The sequence below is a fragment of the Lentinula edodes genome (genome assembly GCF_021015755.1).
Source record: "Lentinula edodes strain Le(Bin) 0899 ss11 chromosome Unknown C8R40scaffold_42, whole genome shotgun sequence".
Lineage (NCBI taxonomy): Eukaryota > Fungi > Basidiomycota > Agaricomycetes > Agaricales > Omphalotaceae > Lentinula > Lentinula edodes.
In genome coordinates this window covers 200374-218838 of record NW_025764348.1, presented here as the reverse complement: position 1 = coordinate 218838, position 18465 = coordinate 200374, and the positions used below count along the sequence as shown (strand labels likewise).

The window sequence follows — 18465 nt, the reverse complement described above, 5'->3', positions numbered from 1 at the left end:
GTTTCTGGGATCCGCTGCAGGCCTTTTTCGTGGACAAAGCTTGGGCGACTTCTATGCCCAGCCTATTGACCAACAACCTGTTCATATACCTGGGCATCAACCCGGGCTATATTATTGTTTACTGTCCTTCTGCCCTGCGCAGGGACTGGTTGCTGTTGGGGTAGAAAAATCCACACACCCTATGGCCGGAGAACAATTCTGGGATTTTCCACCAGGTCCACAGAATCCTGGCATGCAATTCTTGTTCTCTTGTATTTATGAAAATCCTCTGAAAAGTTTTCACCCCCAGGTATTTTCATGGTCATAAAACACCTTATGTTTCTCATTTTTGATTACAGCTGGTTCCACAATGGAGGGACCCTGACACTCTGATCATCAGAATCAACGGGAATATTGTCCCTCTCGTAGTTTGGGACGAAACTGACGTGGCTATGATCTCAATCCAGCTAGGTCAGAACCCTCCATCCATTCTCTACATCCCGCATCAGACCAGGAGGAGGCATGACTGCCGTCCACCTCTCGACATCCCAAAAATGTGGAAACAAAAATTGCAGAGATACGTCGAACTTGCCTCCCATATGTTAACTCAAAAGATGTATGTACATAGTACTTCAATTTGCATTCTGAAATATGCTCTGCTCTGCTTTCTACATAAATTTTGTGCTCACCATCTGAACTTTGAGTAATACCATGCACTTATTGGGTGAACACAGACTTCCAAGATACTTACCCCACACAGTATACTAGTCTACTACATCCAGCTGAGATATGCATGACAGAACATAAGAGTCAAGCGACATATACATGACTGGCCTCCTGAATTTTAGTACACAGTCTTACTTTCAGTCGATTGCCGAAATATCGAACACAATTACTATATTTCATGTTTTCGTTCTTCGGTGGCAGGTACACATGCAGAGCTATTTCTACGTATTTCCGGGCAGCGATAGCTGTACGAATTCGGCGACACTAGCAATAGGATATGAGATCATTGCCAGATACTACATGTAAATGAGGTACTTACCGATTATCAGTTACCGTTCATATAGTGCGTCGATTGTTAGCTGATGCGTGCTCATGTACTTGATTCGCCATCTATCTTGCAATGAGACCTTTTCAGGTCCCGATATATATAAAAGACAACCACCAAGGCTTTCTCAGTTCTGGAAGATAGAAAGAAGCGCGTTGGATGCTTTCACTCTCCGCCTGCGACGGTCGTGACCAGTACTCACCTGACATCCTTTTTGGAGCAGAAGACTTAATCGCGGTCGTGAAGGCCGTCAAGGTCGGCTGGAAGATGGAATCGAAGAGAGGCTCAAGAGAACCAGAAAAGTTGAAATTTTTGAAGTCATGAGAGTTTTATTGAAAGCAACTGGTCAGCCGCATTGGGTCGCTTAATTCTCACGATAAATCTAATTCGCATGATGACGTCAATAGCGCTTTTGTTAACAGACAGCACATCGACCATGGCAAAGGTGATCCATTTTACCAGGCATGCTCGTGAGTGCCGCCATGGATGATACTCTTCTAATACTAACAGTGACAATGAGCAGAGGCCGAGCACAACGTTGACGAAGTATTTATGAAAATATTCACTCGAGGTAAGGCGTACTAGTACTGATCTGCTGAGGATAGGACTATTTTATCCCGGATGCACCGTTGACGCCCCTTGGAAGGTCAATCTCGTAGTCATTGCCTAATATCAACATCTCTCACTAGCTGAACACACCACTTCCCATAGACGTCAAGCCGAAGAGCTCTACTCCCAAACAGCAGAACTCCAGCAATCTGCAGACCTACTTGTCACAAGCCCGCTCAAGCGTACACTACAGACAACCATCATCGGCTATCGCGGGCTACGGGCGCGTCTAGAGAGTCAGAATTCCCCAAAGGTCAGGAATATATTCGACTGTGAATAACGAAATCAATATCATGATCACAGCCCATCGTTGTACTATCTCGCCTTCAAGAAGTCAACGACTTTCCCTGTGATACTGGATCTTCTCGCAATGAGTTAGAACAAATCGATGAATTCGCTGGCATTAACTTTGAGTCGCTGGAAGATGATTGGAATTCCAAGCAGGGCGAGTAATGCTCTCACTAGTGTCTACGTCTCTCTGACTGCCCTCTCGGTTGTAGGAGACTTTTCTCCAAGCTCCGATGCTGTGAAAGCGCGCGCTCGTTGGGTGCGTCGATGGCTCCGAGATCGACCTGAACAGGCAAGTGATATGGTGACATCGAGAATATCTCAGCTATAATAGTTATTGTTGCTCTAGAACATCGTAGTTGTCGCCCACGGTGACATCCTTCGAAAAATAACAAAAACCTCATTGTATGAGGCGAGTGTTCCTCAATTCTCTTCCTATCTCAGGAATTTATGGTCGTGAATGCAGCCCTGGGCCAATGCAGAGGTTCGGAAATTTACCTTTATGCACGATAATGACGACGAAGCAAAGCTTGTTTCTTTACCTGCCGAGACGGAAGCTCGTGCTGGAGGAGAAGAGCCCACGAGTGGCGAGTTTAAATTTAACCATTGGTCGTAGGCTCTTGCAGAGGACAGCGGCACAGAGGTTGTAGAAATCATTAGACCGAGGATCTTCCCCTACTATAGATAGCCTAGATATGATCAACTTGATCCTCATTACTTTTCTGAAATTCTCCATTTAATCTGGATTATATTTCCATTAGTGAAAGACTTGATGGGAGACAGGACAGAGGACGCACCAATTATTCCTTGCAGATATAGTAGCGACACTCTAGATTTACATGACCTTATCTAGTAGCTTTCTCGAAAGCTCAACACCGAGGAAAGTTGCAGCATTTGCAGGAAAAGCACGAGCCATTGCGGGGCCAAATCCCTTCCACAAAGCCGCAACACCATCCTGTGCGATGGTTTTTCTTGCGCAGTCAAGGATTCCTGAATAAGTATCCTTAGGAGCGGCTTGAATCCTAGATTTCAAGACCTATAGGTATTCCGTTAAGATATCCTTGACAGCATGTACGCTCAGTAATACATACATCTGGGGGAATAGCCAACGACCACATAGCAACTCCTGCAACCCCTCCAGCACATATGATGGACCCCAAATTGAGATCGGAGGGTGAAGAACCAGCTGGTGTCAACGCCTTTTTCGTTACTTCATATGCGGCAAAGTAACTGTGGAATGGAATTTCAAGTTCAACTGCAGTCACAACTCGAGCTCAGGCGACTCACGCTGCACTTCCGGGTCCATCCCGCGCTAATGTCGCCCCAGAGCCTCTGAAAACACTGCGGAGGCCCCCTTCCTGATACATATGCCGTAAGACCCCAGTTACGCCCTTGTATTTCTGCTCTGACAGCCCCTGTCCTTGTACCTGCAACGCTGGGTCATTATTTTCTCTCATTCCGAGGCAACAAGGGCAAACATGCTTGTAATAGAACTTTCGCTCTCTCCACCGGAGCGGTCACAGCTGTGCTAGGAACTGCGGAGAGGAATCCTGCGGCAGCAAGTTGGGTAGTAGATAACGTATCACTTTTGGTGAGCGCAGAGATGAGCTTCTTGGACGCGTCGTATGCCTATAGACGAACAGTCAGCAGGCTACTTTGTTTCTTTCTTGGACCATCGCACCCAAAATGACACAGCAAATATCGGCGTTACACCCAAGAGAGGGGGCACGATGCCTCGATAGACTCTGTTGTTCATAAGTTTTCAGCGGTTTGAGTTGACGATCGAAGAAACTACGTACCCTAAAACACCATCTCTTACTAGTATCTTCTTCACTACATCTATTGCTCCGGTGTATGTACCAGACGGTGCAGTTTGTAAACGCGTTTTGGTCAAATCGAATGGGTGACCTATTTTGAAGGAGAGATGAGCGAGGAACTATGAGCACGAAGACTCGAGTTCGAGCTCACCGACAAGGACAGCACAGACTCCTCCAAATCCTCCGGCCACAAAGGCCTTGACATTGTCTGCTGTCGCTGACACTGCCGTTGTTACCGATGGCTCTGCTTCACTCTGTAAGCAAATATTAGACACATCAAGGGTGCGACGGAGGTTAAGCGCACCATTGTTTAGAGGAAGTTGAGGATGGCAGAAAAGACCTAAGAGTGATTATTATCTGGGGTAGAGCCGGTTCATAGACAATGACATGTGAATTCAAGTTTGACTTAGGCACCAGCGACACCAGCGAGAAAGTGTACCGGTAAATCTTACTATCATTGGATAAAATATTCTTATATCTACAATACTTACAACCAACAAACTCATAAAAATACATATGTTAGTCTATCAATCATCATCGTCCGTATTAGAAGCGGGCTCGTATGTAGCCTCTGTTGTATCTATCCTCCAGATTAGTCGTACGCAGTAGAAAAACCCACATATCGCAAACACGCCTAGCACTCCGACGACTACCGGCATTCCGTATTCCGTCCACCACGAGGGATAGTACGGCATGAACAATCTATCGATGCGTATAACACCCCCGCCTCCGGTGGTAGTGGTGCGGCCCCATGAGATGACATTAGCCCAATCTGTCTGCTTGTCTGTTCCACGAGCGCCCTTGATACCAACAATGTAGCCGCCCTTAGCGTCATCCGATTGCTTGAAAACAAGGTCTCCGTAAACAGAAGATGCGGATTGCAGTGTAGAGTATGTGACAGAATCGTCAAGAACAAGAGGTCGATTGTTGTACAGCGGATCATCATCCAAGGGTGCAGCAATTAACTTGTTGCTTTGCGAAGGCAGAGGGATGAGATGCTGGCCGACGATCGAAATTAGTTTCTCTTTGTTTCCGTATAATTCGGTCAAGTTATACTGCCCAAACGCACTATCACTGGGGCAGAGCAGTACCCAGCCAGCTTTGCCAAAGCCTTGCTGGGCCCATTGAGAGTCCTCTGGAGGCGAAGTACCATTGAGTACCCAATCAAGACCTGCCTTTGTCACCATGCTGATCATTGTACTTCCCTTAGCCGCCTTCATGAGCTTTCCGACGGTCAAGTTCACTGAACGAGGTATCAATATGTCGGAAAGCTCATGCACCACCCCAGTTTGCGTAAGTATATTTCGTGTGTGAAGTCGCGATTTCATTCCGACCCAGCCTCCACTTGCACTCACAAAAACTGTTCCGTTGTCCTCCCGGGAAACAGTTAGGTCTGAGCCTTCTGCGGAGGCAAAAGTACGCTGAGTGCCATTCTCCAGAGCTTCGGAATAACGAACGGAGCTCAAAACATGGTGAAGAAGGACATTCTCTAGATCAGGCTTGGAAGAAGAGGCCAGTAAGTACTCGCTGACAAGCAAGCCCAACCGATCAAACGCAGAATTAGGGGGTATGAGCAAAGATGTGCTCGCAGCGTTTCGAATCTTGTCTCCTATCGAAGTAGATAGAACAGCGGCAATGAACATTGAAAAGTCAAGCATGGGAAGAACGGTTTCAAGGGCATCGGAAGGCGGGACAATTGGTCGGGATATGAAGTAAATCAAGGTGTTGTTGACTTCCACTGTGCCAACAAGGATTAGGTGAGGACGACGCACGACTACAGTACCTACCAGGTTCACTCAAAACCTTAGCCCCGCCGAATCGCAGCCATTTCCATGCTTCATCCTTCTGATGTTCATCTACCTCGACCCGCAACACCTGTCGATCGCCACCTAAACCCGGCTCTTGTAGGGTTGTCTCTATGAGCATTCCAGAATGAAGTTTCTTCGTCGTCATTTTCCCAGGAATGAAATGATAACGAAGAAGTCTCTTCATCTCTTCAGATCCAGGTTCAGGAAGTTCGCCGTCAGACAGAATGGATAACACGTCGTCGCTCGGAGCCAAGATCGTGTAACTGGAAGAAGTATCATTGATGAGGTAAGTCAGTTCCGTTTCGTGAATGAAGGATACAAAGCTGGAACAGTTTAGGGAAAGCAGGTATTTCTCCGGGGTGAGCTGGAGAGCACCTTCGGGAATGAGAAGGGAGTTAATGAGGTGGAGGACCCCGTTCGAGCCATATATATCGGGCTCGATGAGGTCCGCAGTAGAGATCGTTGTCTTTTCAGGATGAACCACGATCTCCAATGTTGTTCCATCAACGGTCGTTACTAAATTTCAGTTTAGCTAAATCAAGTATGTTTGAACCAACGAGCTTACAATTGATTGCGGGCTCGAAAGAGTCCGACCACTTGACACCTGTTTGGACGACAGCATGCATGTTCAAGATACGAAAAAGGTCATCCGTCGCATACTTGCTCTCAAGATATATGCGTTCGTAATGACCTAGGGCTTCCCATGCTTCGTCAACTGGTATAAACAAAGTCAACTCCGAAGTTGAGTTCAAAAATTTCTTGATTTCAGGCGTGAGCACTCTATGGAAGAATGACAGTGAGGAGTGCTGTGATAGGACGGTAGCTTGATACCTATGTCAGCTTGCAGGACGATGTAAAAAGTGAATCAACGTGCCCAGGTTAGGAGGAGGTTCAAGCACTTCTGAAATTCCGAGGACCACACCATTTTCTGCAGTTACGTTGCCTTTGACAATCTTGGCGCCTCCGTTACAGAAAACATCAACTCCGACGTATCCGTTTTCCTCTCTTGTGCCAACGCGTAGCCGTTGAGGCTCTCCACCGAGAGTGCCACTTGGTATGGGCATCCAGGGAGGATGAGGCGGAGGTTCTCTCGAAGGCGGTTCAACCGGAGCGTGAGGATAATGGAGAGTTTTGTGAACCTTCAAAGGTTCTGACTCTGGAGGAATACTGTAGTTGAGGAGATGATAGAACAGCTGCTGTCGGAGGTGCTCCTGGATGTTGTCCTGAAGTATCAAACTAGAATCTTCCAGGATGGAGCTCCAAAGTGAATGTCGCTTGATAGCATCATTTGTAGGAGCAAATAAAGTACAGTCATTGAGCCGATTGAGAGTGGGAACGAGACGAGCTCGCTGAATAAGTTGTAAGAGTGAAAGGTAGTCAGAATCGTTGCTGAGAACATCAATGATAGTAGTGGAAGATATCGAAGTATTTGCTGGACTAAATATGACCTGAGCAGCGAAAGAGAAGTTCAGGGAGGCTAGTAGAGCCAACGGCCTAAAGAACATGGTGGTAAGCATAAATGCATGTCAATGTAGCAGCATGTTTTCATTTAGCTTCCGTAATGTGCGTCGGGTTTTCCGGGACGCCTAAGCCTGCCTGATTTGGACTTGCGCACTACAGTACAGGCTTTAGGCTCATAGATGGCACTATAACCTTGTCTCTTACAATGCTTGATCTGCGTCAAACCTACCTTGGCTCCCCATTTTCCAGTCTTCATCATCTTGTGCTCCCCCAAGAAACTCTTCTCGTGAGCCCGAAGTTACAGTGTTACTTCGCCAGTTAATGCTGAATAGTTATATCCATCCGCCGACGCTGTGGTCATTCTCAATGCTCGGAATTTGGCGCTTCTACGTGTCCTGGCCTTTTGGGAAGTTTTTCCCGGGTCAACTTATGCGTCTGAGAATATATCGTGTATCTCTGTGGATTCCGGTATGAAACTGGTGCGCGTTCATAATATAATTTGTGTCAATTTTGCTCACATATCACTTTATTATGCAGATAGTTGCAGCCATGAACCATAGAATCGCGACCTGGTCCTTGTCTGGTGTACAGAATGTACAGAATGATACATGGCGGATTCATTCATCTCTAGTAATTCCTCGGAAGTATACGATCACGACCTTGGATAGCAAATCTGGTAAACATCCCTTACTGCTCTCTCCTCCATGCATCTGAATGAACAAAGGGCTTCTCGCCGTTGGTACAAATCGCGGATTGTCTGTATATACTCTCATACTCGAGGACAATCTTCCAACTTGGTTTCTGAAATGGACTGTCTCGTATGCAACCTGTGGCTCCTGTGCCCAAGCATCTGCCTGATCTTTTTTGGACCAGATCAAAAACCCCTCCGTTACTGGTTCGCTTTGCTCCTTCACTGATGTATATTGCAACCACGAACAAAGTACGTTGCGAAGACTGCCCACGCATGTTTTTGCTTTAACGGTGAAGTAGATAGACAATGCTGTTTGCCTCTATTCCACGACTACAGGGCGACAAATACAGCTGATACCCCACCCGAGGCCTGTCGTCAATCTTTCTTGGCGTCACTCGCAAGCATCTAGTCGGTTTGTGCATAAAACTCCTTTCTTGTCGCAGCACCTGACATGCGATTCTCCAGTGATGATTTAATATTGTATACTATCACTTCCGACTCCACCCTTCGGATATATTTTCCAGTGTTAGACTCCCCTCAATACGTTCAACTACACGCTGCCATAGATCTCTACTCTTCAATATCGCCTTCTCTTGCGACTGCTTCTGTTAAGACATCTTCGGCTGTATTCTGGCTCGATCGACAAGTAATCAGTCAGACTCTAGAAAAGTTATTGAATCAGGATCCGGATCTTGATGACGTGAAAACTAGAACGCTTCGAGATATCCAAGAGGAAGGATGGGATCTCTTTCTACGTGTGATTGAAGATGGGTGCCTTGTCCTGACTGCTGTCGCGGTAATCTCAATAACCCTACACTCCTTGTAGAAAATTCTGAGGCGTCTTTACAGAACATTGATCGAAGACCGCCTACTCTCCTCAAACATTTCACCATACAACAATCCTCGCGGTCTCCATTACCAAGAATTCCATCACATCTTTACGCTTTGCCCAACCCATCTCAGCCTACCGCAAGTCTTGTGTCCACATCACCTCTATGCTCATTCGAGCTGGACCTCATGAATTTCTTCGATGATCAGCCTACTGGCCTCAGGCTTACGGCAAAATTTCTGGATAGGATTTCAGCTGAGGAGTCCGAAATTTCTCGCTTTGTGAGAACACCCGAAGGACAAGGATTAGGTGTTATACGTAAAGGAGGAGGCGGAGAAACCTGGAGTCATGGACCTGATGAAGCGATGCTCACAAGGTCCGCTTCATGGAGTGCTGCAGATCGAGTAGTAGTTCTTGACCATGGTACGTGTTCAAAAAGGACATTCCTGAAGACTGATTCAAACTTCCATAGGTCGTCTATTCGCCACCTATTCGAGCTCGGAATCCACCCTTACACTACATACGTCACCTCCTACCTCTGTCTCTGTTCCTCATCTTACCTCGTTGTTCACGACGCCCTCCAATAACAGTCACGACTCGATACTTGGTATCACGGACGACCTTGCGATCATCCACCTAACTGTGAACACAGAGGTTGAAGATGGACATAGTCCATCTGTGACGTTATCACTCCACTCCCACAACCACCTTCCTCTTGACGTTCACCCATGCTTGATTTTACCTGTTGATCCGATGGCGTGGGGTATGAAAAACGAATGGGTAGAACACGATGCTCTCTTGAGCATATCTGAAGAAGGCGAGCTAGCATTCTGGATACCCGAAGACCGTCAGGTAATCAACGGTTTATCGACATTGAATAGCGGTCATTCTGGCTGGAGATGTACCGGGAAGGTAAAAACTGGGCGAAGACCAATACGGAAGGCAAGATGTAGCTCTGCAAAGAAAACCGCCCTCGGTAAGTTATTATCAAATCCGGTACGGTCTGATAATGCTGATTCTTACCTGCCAGTCACACCTTGCCCTAGTGGTGAAGAACTCACGATTTGGGACTCCAAGGAGTCTGAATTCGCCTCAGGACTAGAGTTCTCTCGTACGTATAGGTCAGCACTTGACGTAATGCTTCTGGAGGATGGATATTTTTAACTCTGCACAGTCAGTCCATAAACGACCTTGATTGGACATCTACCCCAGATATGCAGTCAATTCTTGCGGTAGGCTTTTTGCACCACGTCGAACTACTGTGCCAGCAACGCATGACTTATTTCGATGAAGGCCCTAGTTGGTCAATATGTTGGAAAATAAACATTGGGAGGTTCGTTCTCTTATTTCAACCTTAGAGGCATCTTCGACAGCTTGGTTATAGTCTTACGCCATACCCAATCAATGACTCCATCTGGCTGGCAAATAGTTCGCTATTGATAGGTGCGGGCCATCAAATGTTACTTTATGGACCGCCAAAATCGTCAGAGAAAAAGGCCGAGAGTCTGTTCGAGTATGTCGCACGACAAAATGGTCCTCTTCCAGACTATCATCCACAAATGTTGTTGCAGTGTCTTCTGTGGGGTATGGTGTTACCGCTTTCTGATTTCGCGCAACTCATAACCATAACCAGAAAAGATCGAGTTAGTCAAGGAAATCATCGTCAATCTCGCGAAAGATATTCAATCCCCAGAATCATGGACGTCAGTGCCTGTTGAGCGATTCTTTAGCAAAGATCAATCAGTCAGTGAATATATTTGATAGACAGCGCACAATTTGAATTATATTCACAGAAGATAGCACATAAGAAGCGGTATACTATGCTCTTTGACGGTCCTCAAGAAGATGAGTGGGTCGTTTCTCTTGTATATGCTGCGGAGATGTCTCTAACCCTGTGTTCAGCGAAGAGGATGGTTTTTGTCGTCCGCTTGTCAGCGAACTCATCGAACGCCTCGAATTCCGACCACTGCCACACCTGACCCCGAACGAGAGTGCAAGTTTGATTGTTCTGATACAGACAACATTGGAGGTACCGTTGTCCTTGAATTTGAATCGCAAACGTATCTCTCTAACTCTACCCCTCTTAACAGATTGATGAGCAAAGGCGCTCCCTTGACTCGAATGGTCTGCGTTACTTGATCTCGATGCGGTCGTTCTACATTGTTAATCGTCGCGCTTCAACGCCTGCTAGCCCCCGATCCTCCGGGGCTATCCCGCGGAACACCGGTCGGAGGGAACGATTGCGATATCGAGATATGATCTGGGCGTTCCATAGTGAAAGCCAGGAACTACTACTGGGAGCTTCGTCTGCTGCGTGCAATGGGAAACTATGCTGGTCTGATGCTAGAGCATTGGGAATCTCGATCTGGCTGAACTCGATCGAATCCATGGTATGTTCTTTGTTTAAATCAGAATGTATGGAGTGATGGTAAGTGATTGACGACGACAATAATGATAGAAATCCCAGATGGAAGTCATCGCAAGAAATGAGTATATGGCTGGAGATGTACGAGATCCCACTGTTTGTTCGCTGTTCTACTTCGCTTTGGGGAAGACGAAGCTTGTGCACGGACTTTGGAGACAAGCGGCTTGGCATAAAGAACAAAGTGTTATGTTAAAATTCTTATCAAACGACTTTACCCAGCCTCGTTGGCGAACGGCTGCTCTCAAAAACGCTTTCGCGCTTTTGAGTAAGCAACGGTTTGGTGAGTCCCTCGATTGTTGAAGTATCCCTCACAGTTTGATAATAATGTCAATTGATAGAATACGCTGCAGCATTTTTCCTCCTGGGTGGCTCGCTGAAGGACGCCGTGAACGTCTGCATAAAACAGCTCCACGATTTTCAACTCGCGATTGCGATTGCTCGTGTTGTGGAACAAAGTAATGAGGGCCCGGTTCTTTGCAGCATTTTGAACAATACAGTCCTTCCTACTGCGTTCAGAGAAGGTAATCGGTGGTTGGCAAGTTGGGCGTTTTGGTTGCTTCATCGACGAGATCTAGGCGTTCGAATACTTGTGGTAATTTATTTCCCCCGACCTCCATATCTGTGGCATTTATTTTAATCTTTCTTTCAATCCAGACTCCCCTGCAAGATCTTGCAAGTATCCTTGATATATCCGTCAAGGATATCGGAGAGCCTCATTATGACGATCCCAGTCTAGCATTGTTATTCTCACAGTTGAGATCGAAAACACTCCAGGCTGCAAAAGGCAACAGCGAAATTTCGGGACGTTTAGAGTTCAATTTCGTGTTACAGATTGCTCGTGTTTTCTGTCGAATGGGTACGGTCTGCATTTCACAACAAGTCAATTTATCTCTCAATGTACAAAAAACAAACAGGTTGCCATATCCTCGCTCTCGACCTCGTTCAATCGTGGTCTTTTGATAGACCAACGGCATTACCTCGTCCCTCGCCACGGAATGGTGATCGGAACTCTTCGTCATCGCCCAATTACAATGGTGTTGCTACCACACATCGGTCCACTTATTCGTTGGCGCCTTCATTGCGCCGTCAGTCCTCGATAATGATCGATATGGACATTCCCTCGATACCTCCAACCCGTGCTGTCTCACCCGAAGGCAAATCACGGAGTTTGAAGACATCTTCGATTCAGGAAGAGCATGCACCAGACGAAGGTGATCTGGTTGCTAAAAAAGCAGGATTGGGCAGTTTGATGAAGTCAGCTAAACAAGTTGCCCAAGTTCCCGATTTCGATATGGGTGCTTTTAATTTTTGATTGCCATAGAAGGGTTTCGCAGCTATGTCATGCTCCTGTGCATGTCACTATGTACATACATACATGTTAGAAAATTACGACTTTATTGACGGGAGCTGGCAATTTTCCGAAAGGCTGAATGATAGTACCAGACTGAGCAGCGACTTTCACTCCCATTGATCGTTGGAGCTTCTCCGTGTGTTTATCAAGACGATCCAATTGCTGCCTTGTTCGTCCGATAGTATGGAAATCATCTTCGTCCGCTCCTAGGTCTTTCTCATCTACCACACCTAAAACTGCTGCAAGGGAACCTGTATCTAAAGGAGAAAATGGAAAAAGAGACAAGAATCAGGGCACATGCTACTACCGATATAACACACAATCCACACACCTTTCTGGCGAATAGCACAATCCCTCGCGAGGTGTGTGATGTCCCCACATAGTTTACAAGAACCACCATTTGGGTAGATACCTTTTGATTTGTTCTGAGGACACGTGGAAGCGAGATGACCTTTGCTGTTGCAGACGAAACAGGATGCATGGGGTAATGGATTTAATGGATCCTCAGGCTTTTTACATCGTGATAGAGTGTGTCGTGTAGAACCACATCTGTTTGTTTGTTAGGAAATTTGATGAATGATGATGATCAAAAAAGAACAAAACGGAAAGACGTGAATGGGATACACACCGGTAACATATTCCAAGTTGTTTCGACCCTCCGCCCCCGTCTTCGCCTTCCTTTGCAAGCCCATTCTTCGGACAGTCTCTGGCGCAGTGGCCTTTTTCACGACAGCTAAAACAGGTGGTATCTGCGTTCTTCTCTGCTATCCGCTGCAATCGCCTTCGCTCTGACGGGGAAACGACTACGGAAACAGAAAAGTATTGGTCAGTCAAGTACGAGAAGGAAGAGAGGAGAAGAGGGAGCCATACATTTCTTGTCTTTGCGTTCCTTCTTCTTGTTCTTATTCTTGCTACTTTTTTTCGGTGGTTGAGTAGACGGTTTGGCAACATCCGACAGGTCTTCAGATGCTTTAACGGGGTTAGATTCTTCGCCTTCAGGTGCGCTACCCATAGGCCGAGTTCCATGCCCGTCTCGTTTCGACTTCGGCGTCCGTTTTCGTTTTTTCTTCGGAGGAGGCCCGGAAAGATTGGCAGAATCAACGTCTATGGTTATACCCTGAGCTGACTCTTCCTGTGTTGGAGGCTTTCGAACCGATTCATTGATATTACCCATATCATCATCATTTTGTCCAGAGTCCAAAGAGGATTCGAAATATGAGCGCTTTCGGCCAAAGTTTGTTATGCGGGTCATGAAGCAGAGGAACACAGAACTAATATTTATTTAAGCGCCCATACGTTTAACAGCTACTGTAACTGCACAGTGGGCAGATTGAAAGATTGAACGATATTTCTCCAGTCTCCAAGTCTCTCGTGTATTTTGACTTGTGATACTACAGCGGGAATGATCTAAATACACATTGAAGCTACAGTACAGGTATATGTGTCCATACAACAAGAAATACAAAAAATGTACAATTCCAGTCCATCATGGTGTGGGTTATACATATGGTCATAGGTGGTAATCATCACCCATTAAACAAGATTAAAAGCCGCCCCCGCCTCCATTGTCAAAACCGCCACCGTCAAATCCTCCACCACCGAAACCTCCACCGTCAAAACCTCCGCCACCAAAACCTCCATTATCAAACCCTCCACCTCCAAAATCACCCAAAGCTTCTCCGAGGAGTAGACCACCCGCCATTCCACCGATAAGAGGTAGAGCCATACCTCCCATACCCATACCTCCAGTTCGGCGACCAGACATCCCACCTAGTCCACCTAGGCCACCGCTTCCATATGTATCTCCGTATCCGTCGTAACGATTGCCATATTGTTGGGGAGGGGGAGCATATTGAGCCTGATTGTAGTAAGCCTGCTGCTGCGCAAGGCGCTGTTGACGTCTCTGCTCTTGAAGCTGTAAACAAATAAATTATGAGTATGATCATGAATTAATCTATATTGGGTTAGTGGGAAGATTCGCCTTACCTGCGCTGCTCGGGCTTTCTCAGCCTGTCGTTCCTCTTTGGTTCCGATAGCTTTGTCTTTGAGCTGTAACATGTAACGGTCGATTGCTATAAGTTTGATTTGAGCAATATGGAGAGAATCCACGGACCTTGCCAAAAAATCCTCTGTTGTGACCTGGAGTTTTCGACGAAGATGATGATTGACCGTTATACGAATGCCGCCTGGTGTCTCTATCGTCGTAGTTGGATTGTTTGATGTCGGAACGGCTGCTTCGAAGTTCTTGATTGGAAGTAGAAGTCCTCATTTTCTCTCGTACGTCTGGATGTTCATGGAGATATTGCTCATCCTCGTAGGGGTGAGTCCATATTGAACGGGGTGGATTGGCTTTAGTATCGACCTTAGAATTATTGTATCAGTAAGTGTTGAGTAAAGATTACTGTAAGGAGCACCGACATAAAAACGATGACCATCGGGTGAACGTTGTTCGACCCAGCCATAAGGAAGAGGAAGATCGTTGATATTATTTGAAGACATGGTGGTAATGAAGAATTAGAAGAGTGTGGGAAGAATGGTAGTGCGGCGCAGTGATGTCATGCCGCTCATATGGCTCCGTCGGCAAATTACCGAAAAGAGGCATGCTCTGAAATGTCTCCGCCTCGCTCACAAAAATTTCCATACCCAACTTATGTACAACAGTGAGTTAGGTTAAGCTAGTCAAGGCCAGGACCATATATATAGTTCAGTCCAACCGACGCTAGTCGACTCTGCGCTCAATTTTTACCCTCTTTCTTGTCACCATCCTTGTCCTTGAAATGATGGAACAACTCGTCTCCTGCCACACCTACAGCCACACCTCCGAGGAAGGGTAAAACTTTCCCTCCATGATGCTCCTGTTCATGTGGTGTAGCAACCTGCGGTGGTGGGGCATAATATTGTCCTCCTCCGTATTGTTGTTGTTGTCCATAGTACCCAGACGGATACTGACCAGGATAATACTCTGGTCGAGCATATGCAGGCGGGGCATAGCGCCCACCATAACGTCTATCCATACGTCTTTCGTATTTCTCTTGCCGACGTTGCATCCGGCGTTCGTATTTGTCCTCTCGGCGCTACAATGATTTTGTTAGTCTACTGATAACGTTTCACATGCAGAAAGGCAATTTACCATGAATCTTTCTGTACGTCTATCCATGGGCATTCCAAACCCTCTTCCACCCATCATCATGCCTGGCCCTCCGAGTCCTCCTCCCATTCCGAATCTTGGTTCGTAATAGGCACCTCGACTTTCTTGAGCCATCTCAGTGCGTTCAGTGAGGGCTCCAAGTAAACCTCCTATCAAGCCTCTTCTACCTCCTAAACCTCCTCCTCCGAAGCCTCTTCCATCTCCGCCCAGCCCTCCTAGACCTCTTCCACCTCCAAGTAACCCTCTGTCTCCCATATGCGATCCGGTACTCATCCCAGGAGCATACTCATCCACAGGACCACGACGGCCGTAGTATTCTCGACTACTCCTCCTCTCGTCACCCAGGACTGGAGCCACCTTGACATCCTCAGTATACAACGGGGATCTCCCATCTGGCAAAGGCGAAGGCGAACGAGATTTACTATCAGCAGCCATCCACGCTTGGAGTTTGCCTTGATCTTCAGGATGCTGGCGGAGATACACTTCATCCTCATATGGATGGATCCATATTGAGCGTGGGGGGTTTGCAAGTGTGTCAACCTGCCCAGGCAAGGTAAGTAATTCATCAATTGAAATTCGAATTGATAACCAAAAATACTCACGTAGTAAGGATGGCCTGATTCATGGAACTCCTCAACCCAGCCTTCAGGGAGAGGTATATCGTCGAAATCAGGAGTCATTTCTCGAATTGATAGAAAGTCCTGTTGCTGTGACTGTTGTTAGATGTAAAATGAGGAACAAAATGTTAAAATCAGCCAACCATTTTATATCTTCCACCTTTCAATTACCGAGCTGCGTATACGTTGTGGTGCGGGAGGGGGTCAATGAATTTCAATAGGGGACCGCCCGGGATCATTGCTGATTGCTGTGATGTGTCTATCGGAAACGCGGTTAGAGCTAGCTATAGATGCGGTTAGTCGGTTGTTAGCGGTTATTCCACTGCCAAATCTCAGCCTTGGGGTCGTATGTAGAACTCTGCACAGCAAATTTACAGCAATATTCCACATTCCGATTCCAAGTATGTATACATACTTGTAGTGAAGGTCGACGTATCATTGACATGAGGTCTGCGCGCACAAAGGAATTTGAATAGGTGTAAAAATCGCGGTTCGAGTAGAGCTCCGCGTAAGTATACCAGTGCATTTTAAGATTTTTGACATGAAGTGACATCAAGGGTTCGTAAACATTTCGAAATTCTGGATGATAGAATCCGGGATAGAATTCAGCTCCACAGCCAATGAGGTCGTGACCAGTACATGTAAGATATGCCGTTACGAGCCTTTACGACGAACGCAGGGCACGTATAAGATCGTCAATCTTCTTGACCTTTTCGTTTGTCGATAACTAAAAAAAAGAAACGATTATAAAGAAATCCCCAAGCAACAACTTTTTGAAAGAGACAATATCTGTATCTACATATTGTATATGAACACCAACCTCGAGAAAGGAGTACATTTCCCGCTTTCGATTTTCGTCGGCTGAGTTTTGACGAGCTACAACTTCGACTAGGGAGTTGGCACCATCCTGTACCGACTCGAAGAGCTGAGATTTTGATTTTGACTGTATGACCCTGTGATTACTGCTGTGTGATCGCCCAATAACCCGACCGCCACTCTCCGCAGACGAAACTGACTCTTCAGCGATCCATTTCGCAATGTCGTTATTATCATTATGATTATCCCAATCCGTTTGTTCCCAAGCTCGACCTCCGTAGTTTGAGTGTCGATCACGATGGGTCCAAGGATTAGGACCACGCGGAGGCCAGGTATCGGTATCGGCTTCGTTCTCCAAAGAATCTAAGAACTCTTCCAGCCTTAAAACCTCTCCTCGTTCAGCAGCTTCGATCCCGCGTATCCAAAAGGGAATCATGTCATCGACTTGATCGGCGAAGTATTGATGCTCTTTGGATCGGAGTTGTTCCTTGGTCATGGTCGTGAAATTGTGGTGCTCTGTCGCGGGTACGAGCCAAGCGTCCGCTGAGGGACCGGTTGTTTCCCATGGGTTTATCATGGAAGGTTGGTCCCAGGCTGAGGACTGCGCATGTTGTTGAGGTTGTCGTTCTTGTCGCTGTTTCACGCGAGAGGCATGCTCCGCAGAGTTTCGTTCATGTTGTCTAGCGACTTGATAGGTCATGTATGGTGTTTTTCGCGCCCCAGGACAGAGAGTGCACGCCCATCTATGATTGTGGCGAATGGATTTGAAGACTATATATGTTATATTACACAAATGGTTGCTCATTGACATGAACAAATAAAGGGAGAAGAGTTGTGAGTGTTTAAACACTTACAAGAAGGGTTAATGAAGTCAGGGTGATTAGTAGAACCTGTCTTCCGAGGCAGCTTTGGCGTAGACATAACTGTGGTACTTTGAAACCATCTCATTCACATTGATCAAATGATAACTTGTAGAATCGGCCCGAATTCTACTCACAATTCTCTCACCCATACAATAGGTTCTAGAGTCTAGATCTAGACTCTACATATAGACCCAGGGTCCAACAAAACAAGTCGGACGTCTTGCACGAACCTTGGACAGGCTTATAGACGTCTTCAAATAACGACAGAGTAACGATATGCGCAAAATTCTTTGTATACGTATACCGCAAACTTGACTTTCGATTGGCAGAAACTGGCATAGACTGGCATTTGTCCTTTCGTTGATAAAGTTAGAAACCAACTACAGCGCTAGCGCTCATGTGTACATTAATTTATCCTCTTGAACTCCAAAAGGAATAGCTATGTACTTGAAATGCTTGCGGCACTTGCTTGCAGGCACTTTTACAAAAACCTAAGCAGCCGTCACAAGCCGTCAGTCGCGAATCAGGATCAACAGCCCGGAATTTCAAAGCACGGAACCAAAAATGAAAAGATCTGCGATAAGAAAAGATGCGGAGAAGGTGTAGAAAATCGATGAACGCGATTTGAACACGCTGTAAGTCTGGAAGAAAGGTGAAAGTAAAAAAAAGACCGACATGATAAAGATTAAGGTTGTAGGTGGTTGTTGACACG

The 18465-nt window shown here is 46.3% G+C and overlaps 7 protein-coding genes across 7 annotated transcripts; 2 read left to right on the top strand and 5 right to left on the bottom strand.

The window, feature by feature from the left end:
* The first annotated feature begins 1181 nt into the window (after positions 1-1181).
* C8R40DRAFT_625760 (histidine phosphatase superfamily) lies at positions 1182-2695 on the top strand. Its single transcript, XM_046235686.1, has 9 exons — positions 1182-1375; positions 1438-1500; positions 1554-1576; positions 1636-1685; positions 1742-1892; positions 1943-2084; positions 2140-2219; positions 2277-2339; positions 2394-2695. The coding sequence occupies exons 1-9, from the start codon at positions 1351-1353 to the stop codon at positions 2541-2543; spliced, it is 747 nt and encodes a 248-aa protein (XP_046081867.1). The 5' UTR covers positions 1182-1350; the 3' UTR covers positions 2544-2695.
* Positions 2696-2762: 67 nt separating this feature from the next.
* Positions 2763-7057, bottom strand: C8R40DRAFT_1175282 (carnitine/acyl carnitine carrier; the record flags this gene model as incomplete). Its single annotated transcript, XM_046232304.1, has 11 exons — positions 2763-2963; positions 3019-3157; positions 3215-3362; positions 3406-3556; positions 3609-3672; positions 3727-3835; positions 3896-3998; positions 4347-5482; positions 5532-6068; positions 6118-6383; positions 6423-7057. The coding sequence occupies 11 exons, from the start codon at positions 7055-7057 to the stop codon at positions 2763-2765; spliced, it is 3489 nt and encodes a 1162-aa protein (XP_046081866.1).
* Positions 7058-7218: 161 nt separating this feature from the next.
* C8R40DRAFT_1211282 (RAVE protein 1 C terminal-domain-containing protein) lies at positions 7219-12516 on the top strand (the record flags this gene model as incomplete). The annotated part of the gene is made up of 20 exons (XM_046233192.1): positions 7219-7299; positions 7346-7492; positions 7551-7689; positions 7738-7831; positions 7887-7953; positions 8004-8112; positions 8148-8500; positions 8554-8960; positions 9031-9509; positions 9564-9654; positions 9708-9866; positions 9918-10117; positions 10167-10276; positions 10327-10382; positions 10436-10562; positions 10624-10923; positions 10992-11238; positions 11297-11550; positions 11613-11814; positions 11873-12516. The coding sequence occupies 20 exons, from the start codon at positions 7219-7221 to the stop codon at positions 12268-12270; spliced, it is 4020 nt and encodes a 1339-aa protein (XP_046081865.1). The 3' UTR covers positions 12271-12516.
* C8R40DRAFT_1056010 (uncharacterized protein) lies at positions 12337-13260 on the bottom strand (the record flags this gene model as incomplete). Its single annotated transcript, XM_046225046.1, has 3 exons — positions 12337-12566; positions 12641-12858; positions 12938-13260. 3 exons carry the CDS (start codon positions 13258-13260, stop codon positions 12337-12339), a joined length of 771 nt encoding a protein of 256 aa, XP_046081864.1.
* A 333-nt stretch (positions 13261-13593) lies between these two features.
* Positions 13594-14907, bottom strand: C8R40DRAFT_625674 (uncharacterized protein). The gene is made up of 5 exons (XM_046235685.1): positions 14724-14907; positions 14423-14671; positions 14296-14358; positions 13959-14224; positions 13594-13929 (listed from the first exon to the last, which is right to left on the bottom strand). The coding sequence occupies exons 1-5, from the start codon at positions 14769-14771 to the stop codon at positions 13923-13925; spliced, it is 633 nt and encodes a 210-aa protein (XP_046081863.1). The 5' UTR covers positions 14772-14907; the 3' UTR covers positions 13594-13922.
* A 454-nt stretch (positions 14908-15361) lies between these two features.
* Positions 15362-16187, bottom strand: C8R40DRAFT_1125048 (uncharacterized protein). Its single transcript, XM_046228962.1, has 2 exons — positions 16060-16187; positions 15362-15997 (listed from the first exon to the last, which is right to left on the bottom strand). The coding sequence occupies exons 1-2, from the start codon at positions 16135-16137 to the stop codon at positions 15398-15400; spliced, it is 678 nt and encodes a 225-aa protein (XP_046081862.1). The 5' UTR covers positions 16138-16187; the 3' UTR covers positions 15362-15397.
* Positions 16188-16780: 593 nt separating this feature from the next.
* On the bottom strand, positions 16781-17892 carry C8R40DRAFT_1125045 (uncharacterized protein). Its single transcript, XM_046228961.1, has 2 exons — positions 17745-17892; positions 16781-17661 (listed from the first exon to the last, which is right to left on the bottom strand). Exons 1-2 carry the CDS (start codon positions 17836-17838, stop codon positions 16802-16804), a joined length of 954 nt encoding a protein of 317 aa, XP_046081861.1. The 5' UTR covers positions 17839-17892; the 3' UTR covers positions 16781-16801.
* Positions 17893-18465: the final 573 nt, after the last annotated feature.